The following is a 15,759-nucleotide window of genomic DNA, read 5'->3' as shown; positions in this document are numbered from 1 at the left end:
TTATTTGTAACCATGTATTGTCACGTTTGATCAGTTTCATGCTGAATAAAATTATTAATTTCTTTTAAAGTATAATTTTTTTATAATAGCAACAAAATTTATTTTAAATTATATATATATATATATAAATATATATATATATATATATATATATATATATATATATATACACTATACTATACTATACTATTTTACTATAAATAAATAAGGTTAACACTCTTGCAGTTTAAATCTAGATTAAAGACCCATCTCTTTAACCTGGTTTACACATAACATACTAATATGCTTTTAATATCCAAATCCGTTAAAGGATTTTTAGGCTGCATTAATTAGGTAAACCGGAACCGGGAAAACTTCCCATAACACCCTATGTACTTGCTACATCATTAGAAGAATGGCATCTACGCTAATATTAGTCTGTTTCTCTCTTGTTCCGAGGTCACCATAGCCACCAGATCCAGTCTGTGTCCAGATCAGAGGGTCACTGCAGTCACCCGGATCCAGTACGTATCCAGACCAGATGCTGGATCAGCACCTAGAAAGGACCTCTACATCCCTGAAAGACAGCGGAGACCAGGACAACTAGAGCCCCAGATACAGATCCCCTGTAAAGACCTTGTCTCAGAGGAGCACCAGGACAAGACCACAGGAAACAGATGATTCTTCTGCACAATCTGACTTTGCTGCAGCCTGGAATTGAACTACTGGTTTCGTCTGGTCAGAGGAGAACTGACCCCCAACTGAGCCTGGTCTCTCCCAAGGTTTTTTCTCCATTCTGTCACCGATGGAGTTTTGGTTCCTTGCCACTGTTGCCTCTGGCTTGCTTAGTTGGGGACACTTCATCTACAGCGATATCGTTGACTTGATTGCAAATAAATGCACAGACACTATTTAACTGAACAGAGATGACATCACTGAATTCAATGATGAACTGCCTTTAACTATCATTTTGCATTATTGACACTGTTTTCCTAATGAATGTTGTTCAGTTACTTTGACACAATAAGTTTTGTTTAAAGCGCTATATAAATAAAGGTGACTTGACTTGACTATAAGAGTGGTAAAGCCATCAATGTCCAGTGTATTGAAAACATGATGTGTTTGTAGAGCATTTATTGTTAGAATGAAATCTACACCATTGCTTGGAGGCAATTGTTTCCCCATTGTTTCACATTTAATACAGTTGTCTCCCATCTGCACAAAATAAACAACAACAACACCGGAGAAAACACTATGGCAGAGTGCAAAAAGATAAGCTAGCAGGTGCCCACAGGAGCTGCTCTCATGCTTACAGGCGCTTTAGTAACGTCACTCCTGAGAGAGCATTAATAAAGGAGCAAGCTCTGGGTAACTCTACCACACGCGCACACACACACACACACACACACACACACACACACACACACACACACACACACACACACACACACACACACACACACACACACACACACACACACACACACACACGCTGGGGGATCCCACCCTGATCTGGCAATGGCTCCTCCATTCACAATAGTGGCAGAACATAGACAGATGTCAAGCATGAATGCCTAATGGAGTGCTAGTGATTTCTTTTTTTCATTTTGTGAGGGAGGAGAAGGAGGTTCAAGTTTAAATGTAGATTGTCAAATTCAATCACATTGGCCGCAGACGTTCTGTGATGCAAAAAATGCTGCTACAACTTAAGCTAATTTTTAAATGATATACTGTCCTTAATAAAGCAACCATTGCGATTATTAACCATTGCATAAATAGGAGGCTACTTTGATGTAAACTATATTGTTTAAAAAATAATAATAATCTTGATTGGAACCTCTCCATTCTACAAAAGGCTCTTCACAATGAAAAAAAGTTTTTTTTAGATTTTTTAAATGTTCTTCACTAAGAAAACAACATTTAACAACCATGGAACGTCTGTTTTGGAACTTTTGCTGAAATGTTCTTTGGGGAACCAAAAATGGCTCTTCTATTGCTGTGCTATGAAAGCCCCTTATTTGGATCTTTATTTTTAAGAGTCCTGAACACCCTGCCAACAACTCAGAATTAGTTTTGCACCACAAAACTGTCTTTAGAAAGTGTAAAAATCAAGAAAAAAAAGTGCTTAGAGAGGAGGAAAACAGGAATATCATCAAGTGCATATTTCATTTCAGGTTGATAAAGTATGAAGAAGTTTGACCCAGTAGCATGCTGTACTCATATCGAATTAGACACAACTCAATGACCCGGGAGTCTTCCTGCTCCCTGCGGAAATTTGATTAAAAAAGCTATTGAGGATTCCGAGCATGATGATGATGTGCAGAAAAGAAAGCCCAGGCAGAGCCAAGGCTGGATAAACATGAAGTACACGAGATTCATGCACACACCTATTACATCTGCCACCTGTTTTTGTCCTATTTTGTTGTTCTGTCACGGAGTTGTTTACTGACATGTGTTTAAGTCCTGGCTTTACCATAAGAGAAAATCCCCCACGGGCATTTGTGTGTGTGTGTGTGTCACTACTCTTTGTTCCAGGCATCACAAGCAGCAGGAGGGGTAGAGAGAGAGAGAGAGATAGAGAGAGAGAGAGAGAGAGAGAGAGAGAGAGAGAGAGAGAGAGAGAGAGAGTAATGCTATGAGTCATTCAGTGTTAGAAAGAGAGGGTGGGTGGCTGGGTGGGTGGGAGAATACTTGAGTATTTCATATAAAGAGGCAGCAGTGAGACGCCATATGCCATATGGGCAAAACTGACTTTCCACTCATGGCTGGGCTTGACAGGCCTGTGGATGGGAGCCTCCTTGAATGTGTGTATGTGTGTGCGTGTGCTAGTTACAAGTTACTGAACACTGTGCAGTATATACTGCCAACAATTTATGAAAAATAAGTGAAACCGTAAGTAATATTTCACACAGTAGAAAACTACAACATGTACACACACATGCACACACAATATCAAAAAGCAATTGCTGGAAGAACAAGAAAATTCTATACAACGTGATCTTTAAAATTTCACTTTTAAAATTACTTTGGTTTATTTGAATGTGTTCATTCACCATATGCAAAATGCCTTATTAAGCCAGTACATTCTTCATATATACAGTATATATTTACTTTTGTATTGGACTGCTTCATTTCTGCACCATTATCATCACTAGAATGAACAGTCAGGAAACCTGAATAACTAATAATTCCTTATTTTCCTAATAAGGAAAGTGCCACAACATCTGAAGATCTTATTTTTGGTTCTCTGTGAAGGTAGATGTTTTTTATCTGAAATATTTTAATCATATTTATCATTTGGTAGTGTCAAATAATGAGCCAAGAAATCACCCATCAAACTAAAAATGGAAAGCAAAAACAAGTGCAGTATGGAGGCATGCTATTCAAAACACAGTCTTGAATGTGTGCAGGGCTGGACAAGAAGAGAAGGACAGAGAGGGATTGGTGGGATGGTGAGTTGGCATAACTCCGTGATCTTAACACACTGGACTTTGTCAGGACCTCCAGTAACAGCTGGCGAGTTGGGAGACCCACTGAAGCAGACGGGGAGGGGGACTCCATTCGGAGCATTATTTGAAAGCTGTTATCTACTATTATACTATGTTGGTCTATTATTGCATTATCATTAATTTCATGGCCTCAAACATCATGCAAAAAAGCTAATGGGGTCAGTGGGACGGCCTCTTCCAGTTTAACTAAGTGGTTCTTAGCTAGAATAATCTGCAATGTGTCGACAGTCAAATGTCAGACTCTGCAATACAATACAAGAGAGGAAGTAGGCTCAACCCTGACACACATTTCAATATAGCGCATGGATCTTCTGATTTAATAAGCAACTAATATGAACACAGTCAGATCTGTGCTATATGGCCGGATGGCCACAATGACAAGCAAACAATCACATTCATAATCCTCATTCTAAATCGCTGGTACTTGTATTGCGGTCTACATGAGACCACATCCTCAACTTACCCCCAAATATCCATCACGGGTGCTAAAAGCTGAATCGCGCATGACTGACGACGGGCAGGGACAGATTATGGCTATTGATTGGTGCCTAGAGATGGATCTGAGCCAGGAGGAGAGAGGGAGTAACTCCATCGATTCTTGTTCAGCACAGCTCAGAGACTGAAGGTCAGTGAATCTCTGCTTCACTTCTTAAAGGCCACTGGTCTGCCATCGCCAGCCCCATGTGGACTGGAGCATGTCTACTTCACGCAGAGACTGACAGAAAGAGAGTGAAGAGACAGTGACACACTGACCTTAGACCAAGGAAGGGCTCAGTGGTAAAAGAGTTAAACCGGCTGCTCACTTGTCAACTCTACATAACTCAATGATGTGTGATGTCACACACATGGACAGCTGACAGCAGCGGTCTTTGACCTGTATTGCAACAGGACATCTTGCAAGTCAAAGCAAAGCTGGCTGAATTAGGAAAAACAGCTCAGCGCAAACATAAACTATTACCATAGACAGCATCTGAAGACCTGTTCACACCCAGACAAACATTTGGTGTGACAATTCACACAATAAACTATTTCATGAATGAAATTGAATGAACGGCTGCTAATGCTGTTACATTTGATCAGACTGACAGGAACATTTCCCTGAGATGTGGGTGGTGATGCCTGGTGTTTCAGACTCGCTGATCAACTTAAGGACTGCAGATTACCAGAATAATCTTTTATCTATTTAAATAACTCAAATAATTTAAAACTCATTTATCCTGACTTAAATTTTTTATTTACAAACAATTTTTAAGAACTTTTTTCCAAGAGTTCCGATTCATATTTTTAGAACAATCTTAAGAAAATATTAGAACATTGTTAAGAAATCTTTGGCAGTATAAAATATTCATAACTTTATTTGTAAATTAGAAAATAATACAAAGAATTTTATGCTTAAGGAAATTCTGAGTATTCTGCTAAAGCCCCTTTCACACTGCACATTGGTCCACGAAAATTGCCGGAGTGCCTTCTGTGTGAACGCGAATATGTCCCGAAATTGATTCCGGGATCGATCCCAGGTTGGGGACCTAGTAACATTGCCGGGTTCAGTCCCGGAATGAGCTCTGTGTGAACAAAAACCACAACCAATGCAGAAAGAGTGTGTCTTACTGATGATGCACATTATCGCGCGACTCTTTTAACATTTTTATTTATTTATTTTTAAGCAGAAAATGTGTGCAAACTGTAATGAAGCAGAGATCAGGTAGCTCCTCACTATCTGTGCTGAAGTTGTGATCTTTCGCTAGCTTCAGTGAAACAGAACACGTCACATTACATGTCACATCATAATGTCACATGTCCTTAAGGGATCCTTACGGGATGAGCATGAACGCATACACAGATTCTGGAAAATCACTGGCAGAGTGAATGAACCAAAATCAAAGGATCAGTGACAGTGAACCGCAGAGGAAGAACCTGGAACTGCATCTCATTTTTGTATTTATGTATTGGGTGTTATCTGATATACATAACGGCAAACACAAAAACATAAAAGGCTGTTTGAAAACATGTAAATAATGTTCGACTTCCTTTCTTCTCCATGACAAGCAAGTGTCAGAAAAGTTACATAGCGCTTTGTAAATATACAATTTCATTCAGCCATCTGCCATTTTTTACTAAATGGTTTTGTGCAGAACAGGCCTCGACTTGCTGTAGTATTTGTGGTATAAGGCAATGTTTTTAAACATGGTCATATGCGAAACATTTTTAGTCAATGTAAATGATGTAAAAAAAAAAAAAATCAGCTGGCTTTAGTCTAGTGTATTTAATTTAGACATGGTATCCTTCTGTTACAATATTTGCCTCTTTTTTTAAGCTTGTCATTATTCACTGCCATTACATGGACGAGAACAAGCGGGACATTATTTTTTATCTCTCCTTTTGTGGTGTGAAAAAGAAAGGTCATACGGCATTAGGACAACAATAATGACTGAATTCTCATTTGTGTGTGAACAACCCTTCAAGAAAGCCCAATCAGCTCCAGAGCAATAAGAAGAATGTCAATAAGAGTGAGAACATGAAGGAACAAAAGGCTCATGTATCAGCTGAAGATGAATTTTCTTCATTTATTGATCTTGTAATATATCCTAAGTTTCCCTTTGCAGGGCTTCGGCATGGACCACTTCAAACTCGCAGCAGCTGATGAATCAATAATCAAGACACATTATGCGCACTGTGAAAGGTGTCAGCAGGAGCGGGGCTCACCATTCAAGCTAAGCCCTTTGGAAAAGCATAATCCCAGAGCCGGGCGGGATAGAGATCCATAGATTAACTCCGAACATTCACCTGCATACACGGACAATAGAAGGCAAGGGTGTGGGACAACGCAAGGCAAGGGGTGGACTGCAGTGCCCCATGCCAAGCACTGGTGGTCATTTCACCAAAACCCATCCAATTAGAGCTGAGTGATGATGTAGCCTGCTGGAGGCCCCTCCATCTCTGCGGCAGGGCCAGAGAGAGACACCTGCTTTTATCAGCCTGTGCAGGGAACATGAGGACTCGCTTTGAAGAAATATTCAACTAATTACACTGGAGCACCAAGCACAACAAGCGGGAAGATTGCAGGAACCCCGACCATTGTGAAGCAGAAAACTCCAGAGAAGATTTCATCTTTCAGATTGTGAGGCAAGGTCATTGTTCTGATGGGGAGCGACAGACTGTAAGAGAGAGAAGAAGGAGTACTAGTCGCACACTGCAATGTTTTCCTCCCTGATGTGTGAGGCAGAGCTGTTTTCGGTGTAAATGTATCGAACCACATTCAATCTGACCATTCCATTCTGGGCTGCTTTCAAATGTGAAAATAAACTGAATATGCATCAGATTTTTCACAATGTGACTTCAGTGTGAACAGTCAGGATGAAACCGAAGTGACTTTCGGTCATGCTTTGAGAGTCTGACAAAGTCCAAGGTTCCTTAAGACATCATTCGGTTATCAATAGTGTTGAGGTGCATGATGAAACGAATTGGCTCATCTAGGTTCGAGGGGAGGGGCTTATCGATAGGTCAAGTCTTCCTCATTGATTTGATTTTGAGATGCGGGAGGCGGGTCTGAATGCGAGTTTGCAGTCGACAGTAAGAAAGGAGAGGAGTTTAAGCAAAATAAATGATCGGAGAAGCCTGGAATGCATTACCAGAAAGAAATCTGTTGCAATTTTATTGTTAGCTAAAACTAAAACTATTAAAAAACATTATTCATTTAAATCAATTGGAAATGAAATATAAATATATTACATAAAAACCTAAACTAAATGAAAATTAGAAATGTTGCCTTTGCAACTATCCATGGTAAAAGCTGAAAATACAAAAATTATGAACTGAAATAAAAAAATACTATTCAGCAATACAAAAACAAATCAATAAAAATGACAAAAGCACATAGCAAAATTTCTAAAACTTTTAAAAAACTTTTAAAAATAAAAGATAATTCAAAATATGAATAAAAATTATATTAAATAATTAATACTAAATTATCACTGTAAACTGAACAATTAATACTAAATTGGTCTGTCAATTCACCAGAAAATAGAGTTATGACATCAAAGTTATTGATCAAAAATATATATACATGGTTTACTATCAATAGGATTAGTAACGTTAATAAGATTATTGCATAAAAAAAAAACATAAGAAAAATATTCATTTACCGCCAACTTGACAAAACTGCCCTGTCTGTTTACCCTCATAATTAGTCACTATTGTCTTACACATATGGGTCAGTATAGGAGCAGTATAGGAGGAGGTGTCTGACATGGGACAAACTTCATATTTCACAAACTCAAACCAACAACAACATGATTTGGAATCAGGCCTGTGTTGTGAACTTGGACAAAGAGATGGGACACACACACAGTTTTGTGTGAGTGTAAGAGGTGACTGTCGAGCAGATGTTCTTGTGACGGACAGATAAGAAACAGTGGTGTAGAAGCAGCACCCAAAAGCAGATCAATTATTCATAGAGACAGATCAAGTCATTGCAGGAAGCTGTGAAAGCAGAATATCCTTAATGGCCTTTCACACCCTTTTCACTAGAGACAATTAACAGTCACACACACACCCACTCACAATAATGATCACAATGACGCAATATCACTGCAGATAGGAAAGAAAGAGCAGAATTAAAAACCAGACAATATCTACTTATAATATGTTCCGCATCACTACAGGTGTTAAATAAACTTAAAACACAGTGCTATAGGAATACCTGACTGTCAAAATACATCGCTAATCTGTAAAATTAATGTCATCAGGCAAGTGTTTTTCTCACTTACCCACACTACCATTCATAGTTCTGGTTAATTAAAGTAAAAATAAAAGAAATATAAAAGAAATAAAATATGACTTGCCACTTTATCCTCGGATACGAAAATTATTTCCTGTCAAATCAACAAATTATGATCATATTTTTTATTTTTATGGAAATAAGTCAGCTGAACATTATTGTGAAGTAATGACCTTTTATGTCAGCATTCCTTTTAGCTCTCATTTTGTGAAAATTACCAATGACTTTACAAAATGAATTGGAGAAGGGAAGAAATTCTACATGCAGATAAAAAGGATATGAGACAAACAATCGACAATTGAGTATAACAATTGATTCTTGGCCAATGAATTATTGGAAATGAATGGACACTCAAGGTGTAAGGCTTCCACAGTTCAACTTGGAAATTGATTTGTAATAATTCATCAGCTGGAGACAATTATAGAAAAGAGACAGCGGGTCTGTTTCAATCTTCTCCCTAGAAACTATGTACTACCAAGGCATTTCTAGGGCCATTCCAGTCCACTAAATCTTTTGCTCCCTATAAACTTCCAGTATACACCAAAAAAACATTTACTTACCAGGAAAAGATGCCACGTCTTTGCCAGAAATGGATGAGCTGTTCTTATAACAGCAACAACAAACGACAACACACAATGCCGAAAACAGAATCTCTCATACTGTGTTACACAGCAATGGTGTCTATAAACACTATAGATCTATATTGACAAACAACCTCATTAATCGTATCAGTGATATCAGTGTCAATTTTCAGCAGAAGTCATGTTCACTAAAAGATTAACAGCATTGGGAACTACAGAGTGGAATGAGACATGCTCAGAGTGTGTTCTACCTACAAGCACAAAATGAGTATCAAATCACATACAGAACGCTGTGATCTCCCAACCATAACGTTGAAGGATACAAACTCTGGTATAGTGGCAGTCGAGACTTCACAGCCCTGCTGGCATTGATGCATGTGGCCCGCACCAGACTTGGCAACAGCGTTCCAGTCACTATTGCCCCGTCGAACAGAGGCCCAAAGAAAGGAACCTGGTTGAAACAGAGCAAATAATGAAGCAATATTGTTTTAAGTTTTAAAATGCAAAATCAATTTACATGAATTCCCAACCCCATGTTGCATGCAATACGTGTACGGGCCAAATGAATCTAGTGGATGGATAATGCATCAATTTCATTTGCCAAGGCTTGCGTTTCTCGAGTGGATGAAATGAGAGTTATTTGAGTGGAACAGCAGATAGCAGTGTCACAGCTGAGGGAATTTCACTAATTGCAGCTGGTAACATGCTGCAGAAACCATACATCCGACAGCATCCAGGCCACTCAACGCGCACAGCAGTCAAGTCTGGTAGAGGTGACGTGTTTGCGAGAAATTACAAATGATGCACGCTCGGTTTCTCTGGGGATCTAGTGGCAGACGCAGGAGGAGGAAGATGAAAGGCAGCTTGACCGTGATGAGAGTGGCGTGCCGACAGTGCAGTAATGGACTTCCAGCATTAGTGCTTTCAGAGAAGAGACAGGAAGAGATACCATCCAGTCCTTCCAGCCACAATTGACATCTCATGACAATCAACGAAACATCGCACATCCTGACGAAGAGCTTAAGACGCCTCGGGAGAGGCATTTAACATAATATATGAAAATCTGGTAAATTATGGTGGACGACTGTGGTTTTTAATGTAATGTAATGTCATTATCTTCATGACGAGGGACGTACCTGAGGTTTTTTCATGATCTGAACAAAGAACATGTGGTTTTTCATGGGGTAGATGATGATGAGGACATCTCCGAAGTCGGTGGGAATGATTCCTCGCCTGTAATCCCGCGTGTGCTCCGACCACACGATGTGCACTTCATCGTTTCCCAAGTGACGAAGCTATGACCAATCAGAGGCAAAAGCATCAATAAATCTCACATGCAAACCAATCAAATACTGTCAACATTACTCAGGAACATTATGAGGGCTGCCCATCAGGGAACAAAACAATCACAGATAATCATTTTACACAGTGCATGTTTATTGAAAAATAAATTATTCGAAAGACATTGCACAAAATAAAGGTGCTTCACGATGCCATAGAAGAACCTTTCTGTTTCACAAAAGGTTCTTTGTGGCGAAAGAGAGTTCTTCAGATTATGAAAAGGTAAGAAAGACTTTAAAGAATGTTTGACTGAATGGTTCTTTGTGGAACCAAAAATGGTTCTCCAATGGCAACACTGTGAAGAACCTTTTGAAGCACCTTTAATTTTAAGAGTATGTAAAAGTACCGTGGGCATCAAATATAGGACTCAGTCTCACAAACATGTACATTTTCATGATCAACTATAATTCCAGAAAGACTACATTTATTTTAGTACATAACAGCTGAAATTATTTTGGGAATTTTCAATCTCAAGTCAGATGAGCTACTGAAATTGGGTTCATTATGTTTCAATCATTTAAACAAATTGACTTTAGCCAGAAAATGGGACAGATTGTCATTTTAACATAAAAATATACATACATTTGTAGGAAATGCATTTTTCGGAAGCTAATTTTTGGGACCTTAGGAACATGAAAATACATGGGCGCTGAGAGTCTGATTAACATGTAGCTCTAATGTTGAAGAATCAGCAATCTTTCGCAATAATTAGTTTAATTTTGTACATGAGGAAAACTGTATATCAGAGCAGTGGGCTCAGAGATGTGCTATTACTAGCCGACAATCCTGTAAAGACTTTTATATTCAGACAGGAGACGTTAAAACAATTACCAGTGGAAATTGGTTCTACTATGAGTCAGTTCTGATTCAGATATCTAGAGAGCATTCTGGGAATGACGACTTCTGTTAATGCTGATAATCTTGAGATTTCCAAATATCAAACAGTTAATCATCAATATTAAATAGCGGAAATTCTGATGTTTCAATTGAAATACACATTGTTTTGGTAGCAATGTGGTTTTGAAATAACACTGAACTTATGAACACCGCTTTAAGGTATTATACGGAGGTAAGAATAACAGAAATGCTATAAAACACTCCGATCTCTTCAGAGATTCAGACATGAAGTCATTCATGCAAATCGCAGAAGTTTTGTGTGCTAGAAATTTAAACATCAAAACAAAATTTCCTAAAACGTGACAAAGTTTGCAAGTATGCAAACGGGCATTCCAATCTTTTTAATGATAAACTGAAAAGAGGAAAATGAAATGGATAAAAAAAAAGAAAATAAAAATCAAACAATGTACTTAACCGAAGTCTACAAAAATTAGATTGAATACTATGGAATCTATTGTTAGCAGAAAAAAAAAATTGAGAATGACGTGATAGAAATGTTTGCGTGTATCACCCCAGTCAAAGCCTAGCAATGCATACATTAAGTGATAAAAGTGATTTTTCATGCAACATACAAGTGGCTGTTTCTGGTGCTCACCTCATCATTTACTGTCAAAAACTAAGCAAAAACAAGCAGCACAGACAGACCATAAAGACTCCATTCCAAATAATTAACAACAATTAAGTGGACTATTACCAAAATGGTGAGAAATTAAAGTTACCTCTGTAATCAAAAAAGAGGAGTCTTGGAAGCATGTTGCTGCGACGGCACGGCCTTAAGCGAGCTCCTCTCAATGGGTCGTTAAACATCTGCCGATGCACCCATGCCTAATGAGCCATTACCAAAACATGTCCTCTTCACCAAAAATGCAATTACCACATTTCCCCATAAGCCCTTAATTATGCTAATGGGCTAAAATTAAACAAATCCACAACAAGCTGATTGGGTCGGCGCATACCGATCCATTTGGAGAGTCAGCAGAAGAATTGGCGGCATGTAAACAGGTTGGGCGGAGAGAGGAAATACATAACACATTGTACACATACACCAGATGCCATTCTCAATGAAAGGGAGCAGATGTTAAAGACCGCAGACTTCTAAGAAACCTGAACTTTAGTACAGGCTTAAGTAGGGCGCCTGTGAAGATGTTGTGGGTGGTTGCTATGCATTGCCAAAATGTTCCATGCGGTTGCTAGGTAATTCTAGGTGGTTGGTGGATTTTCCCACACAATCCAATAAAGTCCATCTCGAAGACCTTCACATTCGCTGGTATCTAGATATTGCTCAGGTTCTTCCACCAATGAAAGGCTTTGGGATTCTTTATTCATTTTAGCATCTACCAAAATGACTGTATACTTTTTTCTTAAATCTTATGATTTGCAGTATCATTCCTGTCTATAGATTAAAGGGTGTTTAATCAGGGTATCCGCACATACTTGATTCAAAACGTTGGGGTACTAAAATACTCAAAACATGTTTCAGCCAATTTATACGTATGAATTCAAATTGCTTTGTGTACCAATACATAAAAACAATAAATATATACAAGGGATGCACTAATACCGATACTGGTATCGGTTTTGGGCCCGATACTGAGCTCTTGTACTCGTACTCGTTAAAATGCCCCGATACCAAACGGCGATACCACACAGCATGTGATAAGTGCCTTATTCAGACAAAGAAACACTGACAACAGAATAATAGACAGCAGAATGGATTAGGGATTAAGGTTGTCTACGTAGGATATCTATGCAATGAATATAATGATAAACATTCAGTATTAACGCCTGTATAGCTGACGTGTGAGAGCTGATTAAGCACACTGAGTGGACTGAGCGCGCAGCGGCGGAGATGCGCAAGCTTGTCGAGTGAATATACAATATTATGTTCATCACTGGAAAGTTTGTAGTTCGTTCAGATATGTCAAAAACAAGTAAAACAATGCACAAGTTTCCTAACTGTAGAGAGAGAGAGAGAGAGAGAGAGAGAGAGAGAGAGAGAGAGAGAGAGAGCAAGAGCAAGAGCAAGAGCAAGAGAGCGAGCATGCTCGCGCACTTCTGTTGTGTGATCTTTGATGTTCACTCACTTAGCATTTGCATTTGGATCGTAAAAAAAGACCATTAATAGGGGCATTCACAATAAACATAATTTATTTTCAACCTTAGGCATACATGACTTTCTGGCGAAAGTTAATCTAGCGGCCTGTGTGTAATGTGGCAAGGCAGTACGATACTACTGTCCCTCTCATTCTGCAACAGTACAAATACATGCACGCATTGCACGTGTTTTGCTGGCTTGAGTGTTTCTGCATCATATGAGTGGGTTTGGAATATCCGTCGCAGGACGTTTTAGATAACAAAGATAAAAAAAATTAAGACAACAGAAAAATATCACAGGAGATTTATAACGAGTGCTTCCCTCCATTATTACAGTGAAGCGCGTCATTACAGTACTAAGTGTACATAACGATAGGCCATGTGTCAGAAAGTTCTCCTTACTACATTTCAGTGCCTTGAATGTGGTAGTTCCATTGGTGTCTATGGAGGGTCAGAAAGTTCTCGGATTTCATCAAAAATATCTTTGTGTTCCGAAGATAAACACAGGTTTTTTTGGGTTTGGAACAACATACGAGTGATTAATTACTGACAGAAGTTTTGTTTTTAGGTGAACCATCCCTTTAAAAAGTATTGGTAACACTTTAGAATACTGTTTCTTACTGCATAACTGATAAGGAATTATTGAAGAACTAACAGGTAATTATTCATTAACACTTAACTCACTACTGTTAACTACTAAGGAAGATGTTTTAACTAATCAGTATGTATATAATTATCAGATATGCAGTAAGTAAGAAACAGTATTCTAAAGTGTTACCAAAGTATTTTTATGTAGAAAAGGTATATCGCCATCTTGTTCCGGCCAGTGACATAAATGCACCTTACATTGCAATTATTACTTCCTAGCTTCCTTTGGAGGATAAGAATGCCATCTGAATGCCGTTTGGAGTCTTATGTAGTCACATTACAATGTTTTCTGTCCCCAAATTTAAGACCTCTAAAATGTTCATTTAGATATGATAGGACTTTTTTAAGGCTTAAATTAGATGAAAATGTAATTACGATTTGATTGTTTAAGACTAAGGACTGTCTAATACTTTTAAGTATGAGCAATAATAACAGAGTCATTTGGATTAGCAAACAAAAACTATGTGAATATTAAGCCGCTTTTCCACTATTGCGCCCCTCGGTTCTAAGAACTGTCAGGTACGGTTCTAGTTCTATTTCCACATGAGACTGGTACGGCGTGGCATGATTACAAACCACTCTCGGCACGGTTAGACAATCGTGCTGGTTGAGTGCGTGTGCATGACGTTGCCACTCTGTTGCCATAGCTGACAAAGCGGAAGCACGCTATTTGATCAAATAGCCAAGTAAACAGCTACACTACAGTCAAGATAAAAATTAAAAAAAAAAATGTATTTGCGCTTATTGATATTTGGGCATGTATATCCCCTCAGCATTTGTTGGTACACCGGTCATTGCCTTCTGTTTATTTTTCACATGAACAGTTGTGTCCTTTTTTCTGTTAAGAAAGTAAATATCAGATAAAAAGGAGTCCCAAAAACAGATATATCTGATCACTGTCCATATCGCTGTTTACATTACACTTGCGTTACCAAGGCAACAACTGACACATTTGTATTACATTCCAAAGAGCTCCGTTATCAGCACCACAGTTGAAAATGAAACCGTATCAGAGCTGACTGGCCCGGATCGGCACAAAATGGAATGGTTAAGCAAAAAATATAAAAGCAAAAAAATAAAAAATAAAAATAACGTTCGGTCCGATAGTGGAAAAGGGACTTTAGTGGCCCCATGTGTGTGCGCTCTTAAAAACAAAGGTTCCAAAAGGAGGTTTTGACAGGGATGCCACAAAAGAACCATTTTAGGATTCCAAAGAACATTTCAGCGAACAGTTCTTGAAAGAACCATGTGTAACCATAACACACACATGCACACTGTAAACACACAGACACGGAGCAAAGCTAGAAATGCCCTCAAGCTGAAATGTTGCCTTGTAAAGAAGCTGCATCCTTCCCTCTGCAACAAAAGAGTGTGTGTGTGCTTGGATGACCGGCTGCCTCCTGACACCATGGCCTCGCATGGCAACACCCTCCCAGTAACTGCATTACTAGCCCAGCCAGCTGCTCTGCTCCGTTCTGCCCCCCAGCACTCAATTGGATTCAGGAATTCTTCTCTTTTTCTCTCTTTGCTTTCCTTGCTATCGGCTCTTCACCCCTCTTTTCTCTCGCTACCTCTGAAAGTTGCATTTGTAAAGCAGTACAGTAGAGGAGTTACTTCCTGTCTTCCTGTGGCTGATAAAAAAGCCCTTTCACCCCTCCCCACACACGTGCCGCCCAACAGTTGCCCTCTCTCGCTGCCAGAGCAGGAGCACGGCAATTATAGGGCCTGATGGCCAAAATCAGGCCAAAATGAATCGAGCATGGCTCGCGGCACACACACTCCCTCCCTACACTGAACTGAGGAAGCGGAGTGTGACTGCGATGGGCTAATATGAGTTCTGATGGTGAGAGACTTCAGTGTCTGGTAGCCTGATGAATTTTTCTCTCTGCAGGCCTGCGCATGATCGGATTGAGCGCTCAAACTGAGCAGGTTC

The 15,759-nt window shown here is 39.1% G+C and overlaps 1 protein-coding gene across 4 annotated transcripts in view; it reads right to left on the bottom strand.

Moving 5' to 3' along the window:
- The window catches only part of ralgapa2 (Ral GTPase activating protein catalytic subunit alpha 2), a 164,716-nt gene that overhangs the window by 24,810 nt on the left and 124,147 nt on the right, over positions 1-15,759 (bottom strand). For all 4 annotated transcript variants that reach the window (XM_059520864.1, XM_059520865.1, XM_059520866.1 and 1 more), the window contains 2 exons: positions 9,983-10,141; positions 9,170-9,297 (listed from right to left, as the gene is read on the bottom strand). In XM_059520864.1, the coding sequence (XP_059376847.1) occupies positions 9,170-9,297; positions 9,983-10,141 (287 nt within the window). The remainder of the gene's footprint in view (positions 1-9,169; positions 9,298-9,982; positions 10,142-15,759) is intronic.

This window comes from Carassius carassius, chromosome 32, assembly GCF_963082965.1.
Source record: "Carassius carassius chromosome 32, fCarCar2.1, whole genome shotgun sequence".
Taxonomy (NCBI): Eukaryota; Metazoa; Chordata; class Actinopteri; order Cypriniformes; family Cyprinidae; genus Carassius; species Carassius carassius.
This window is presented reverse-complemented; position numbering and strand designations above follow the sequence as displayed.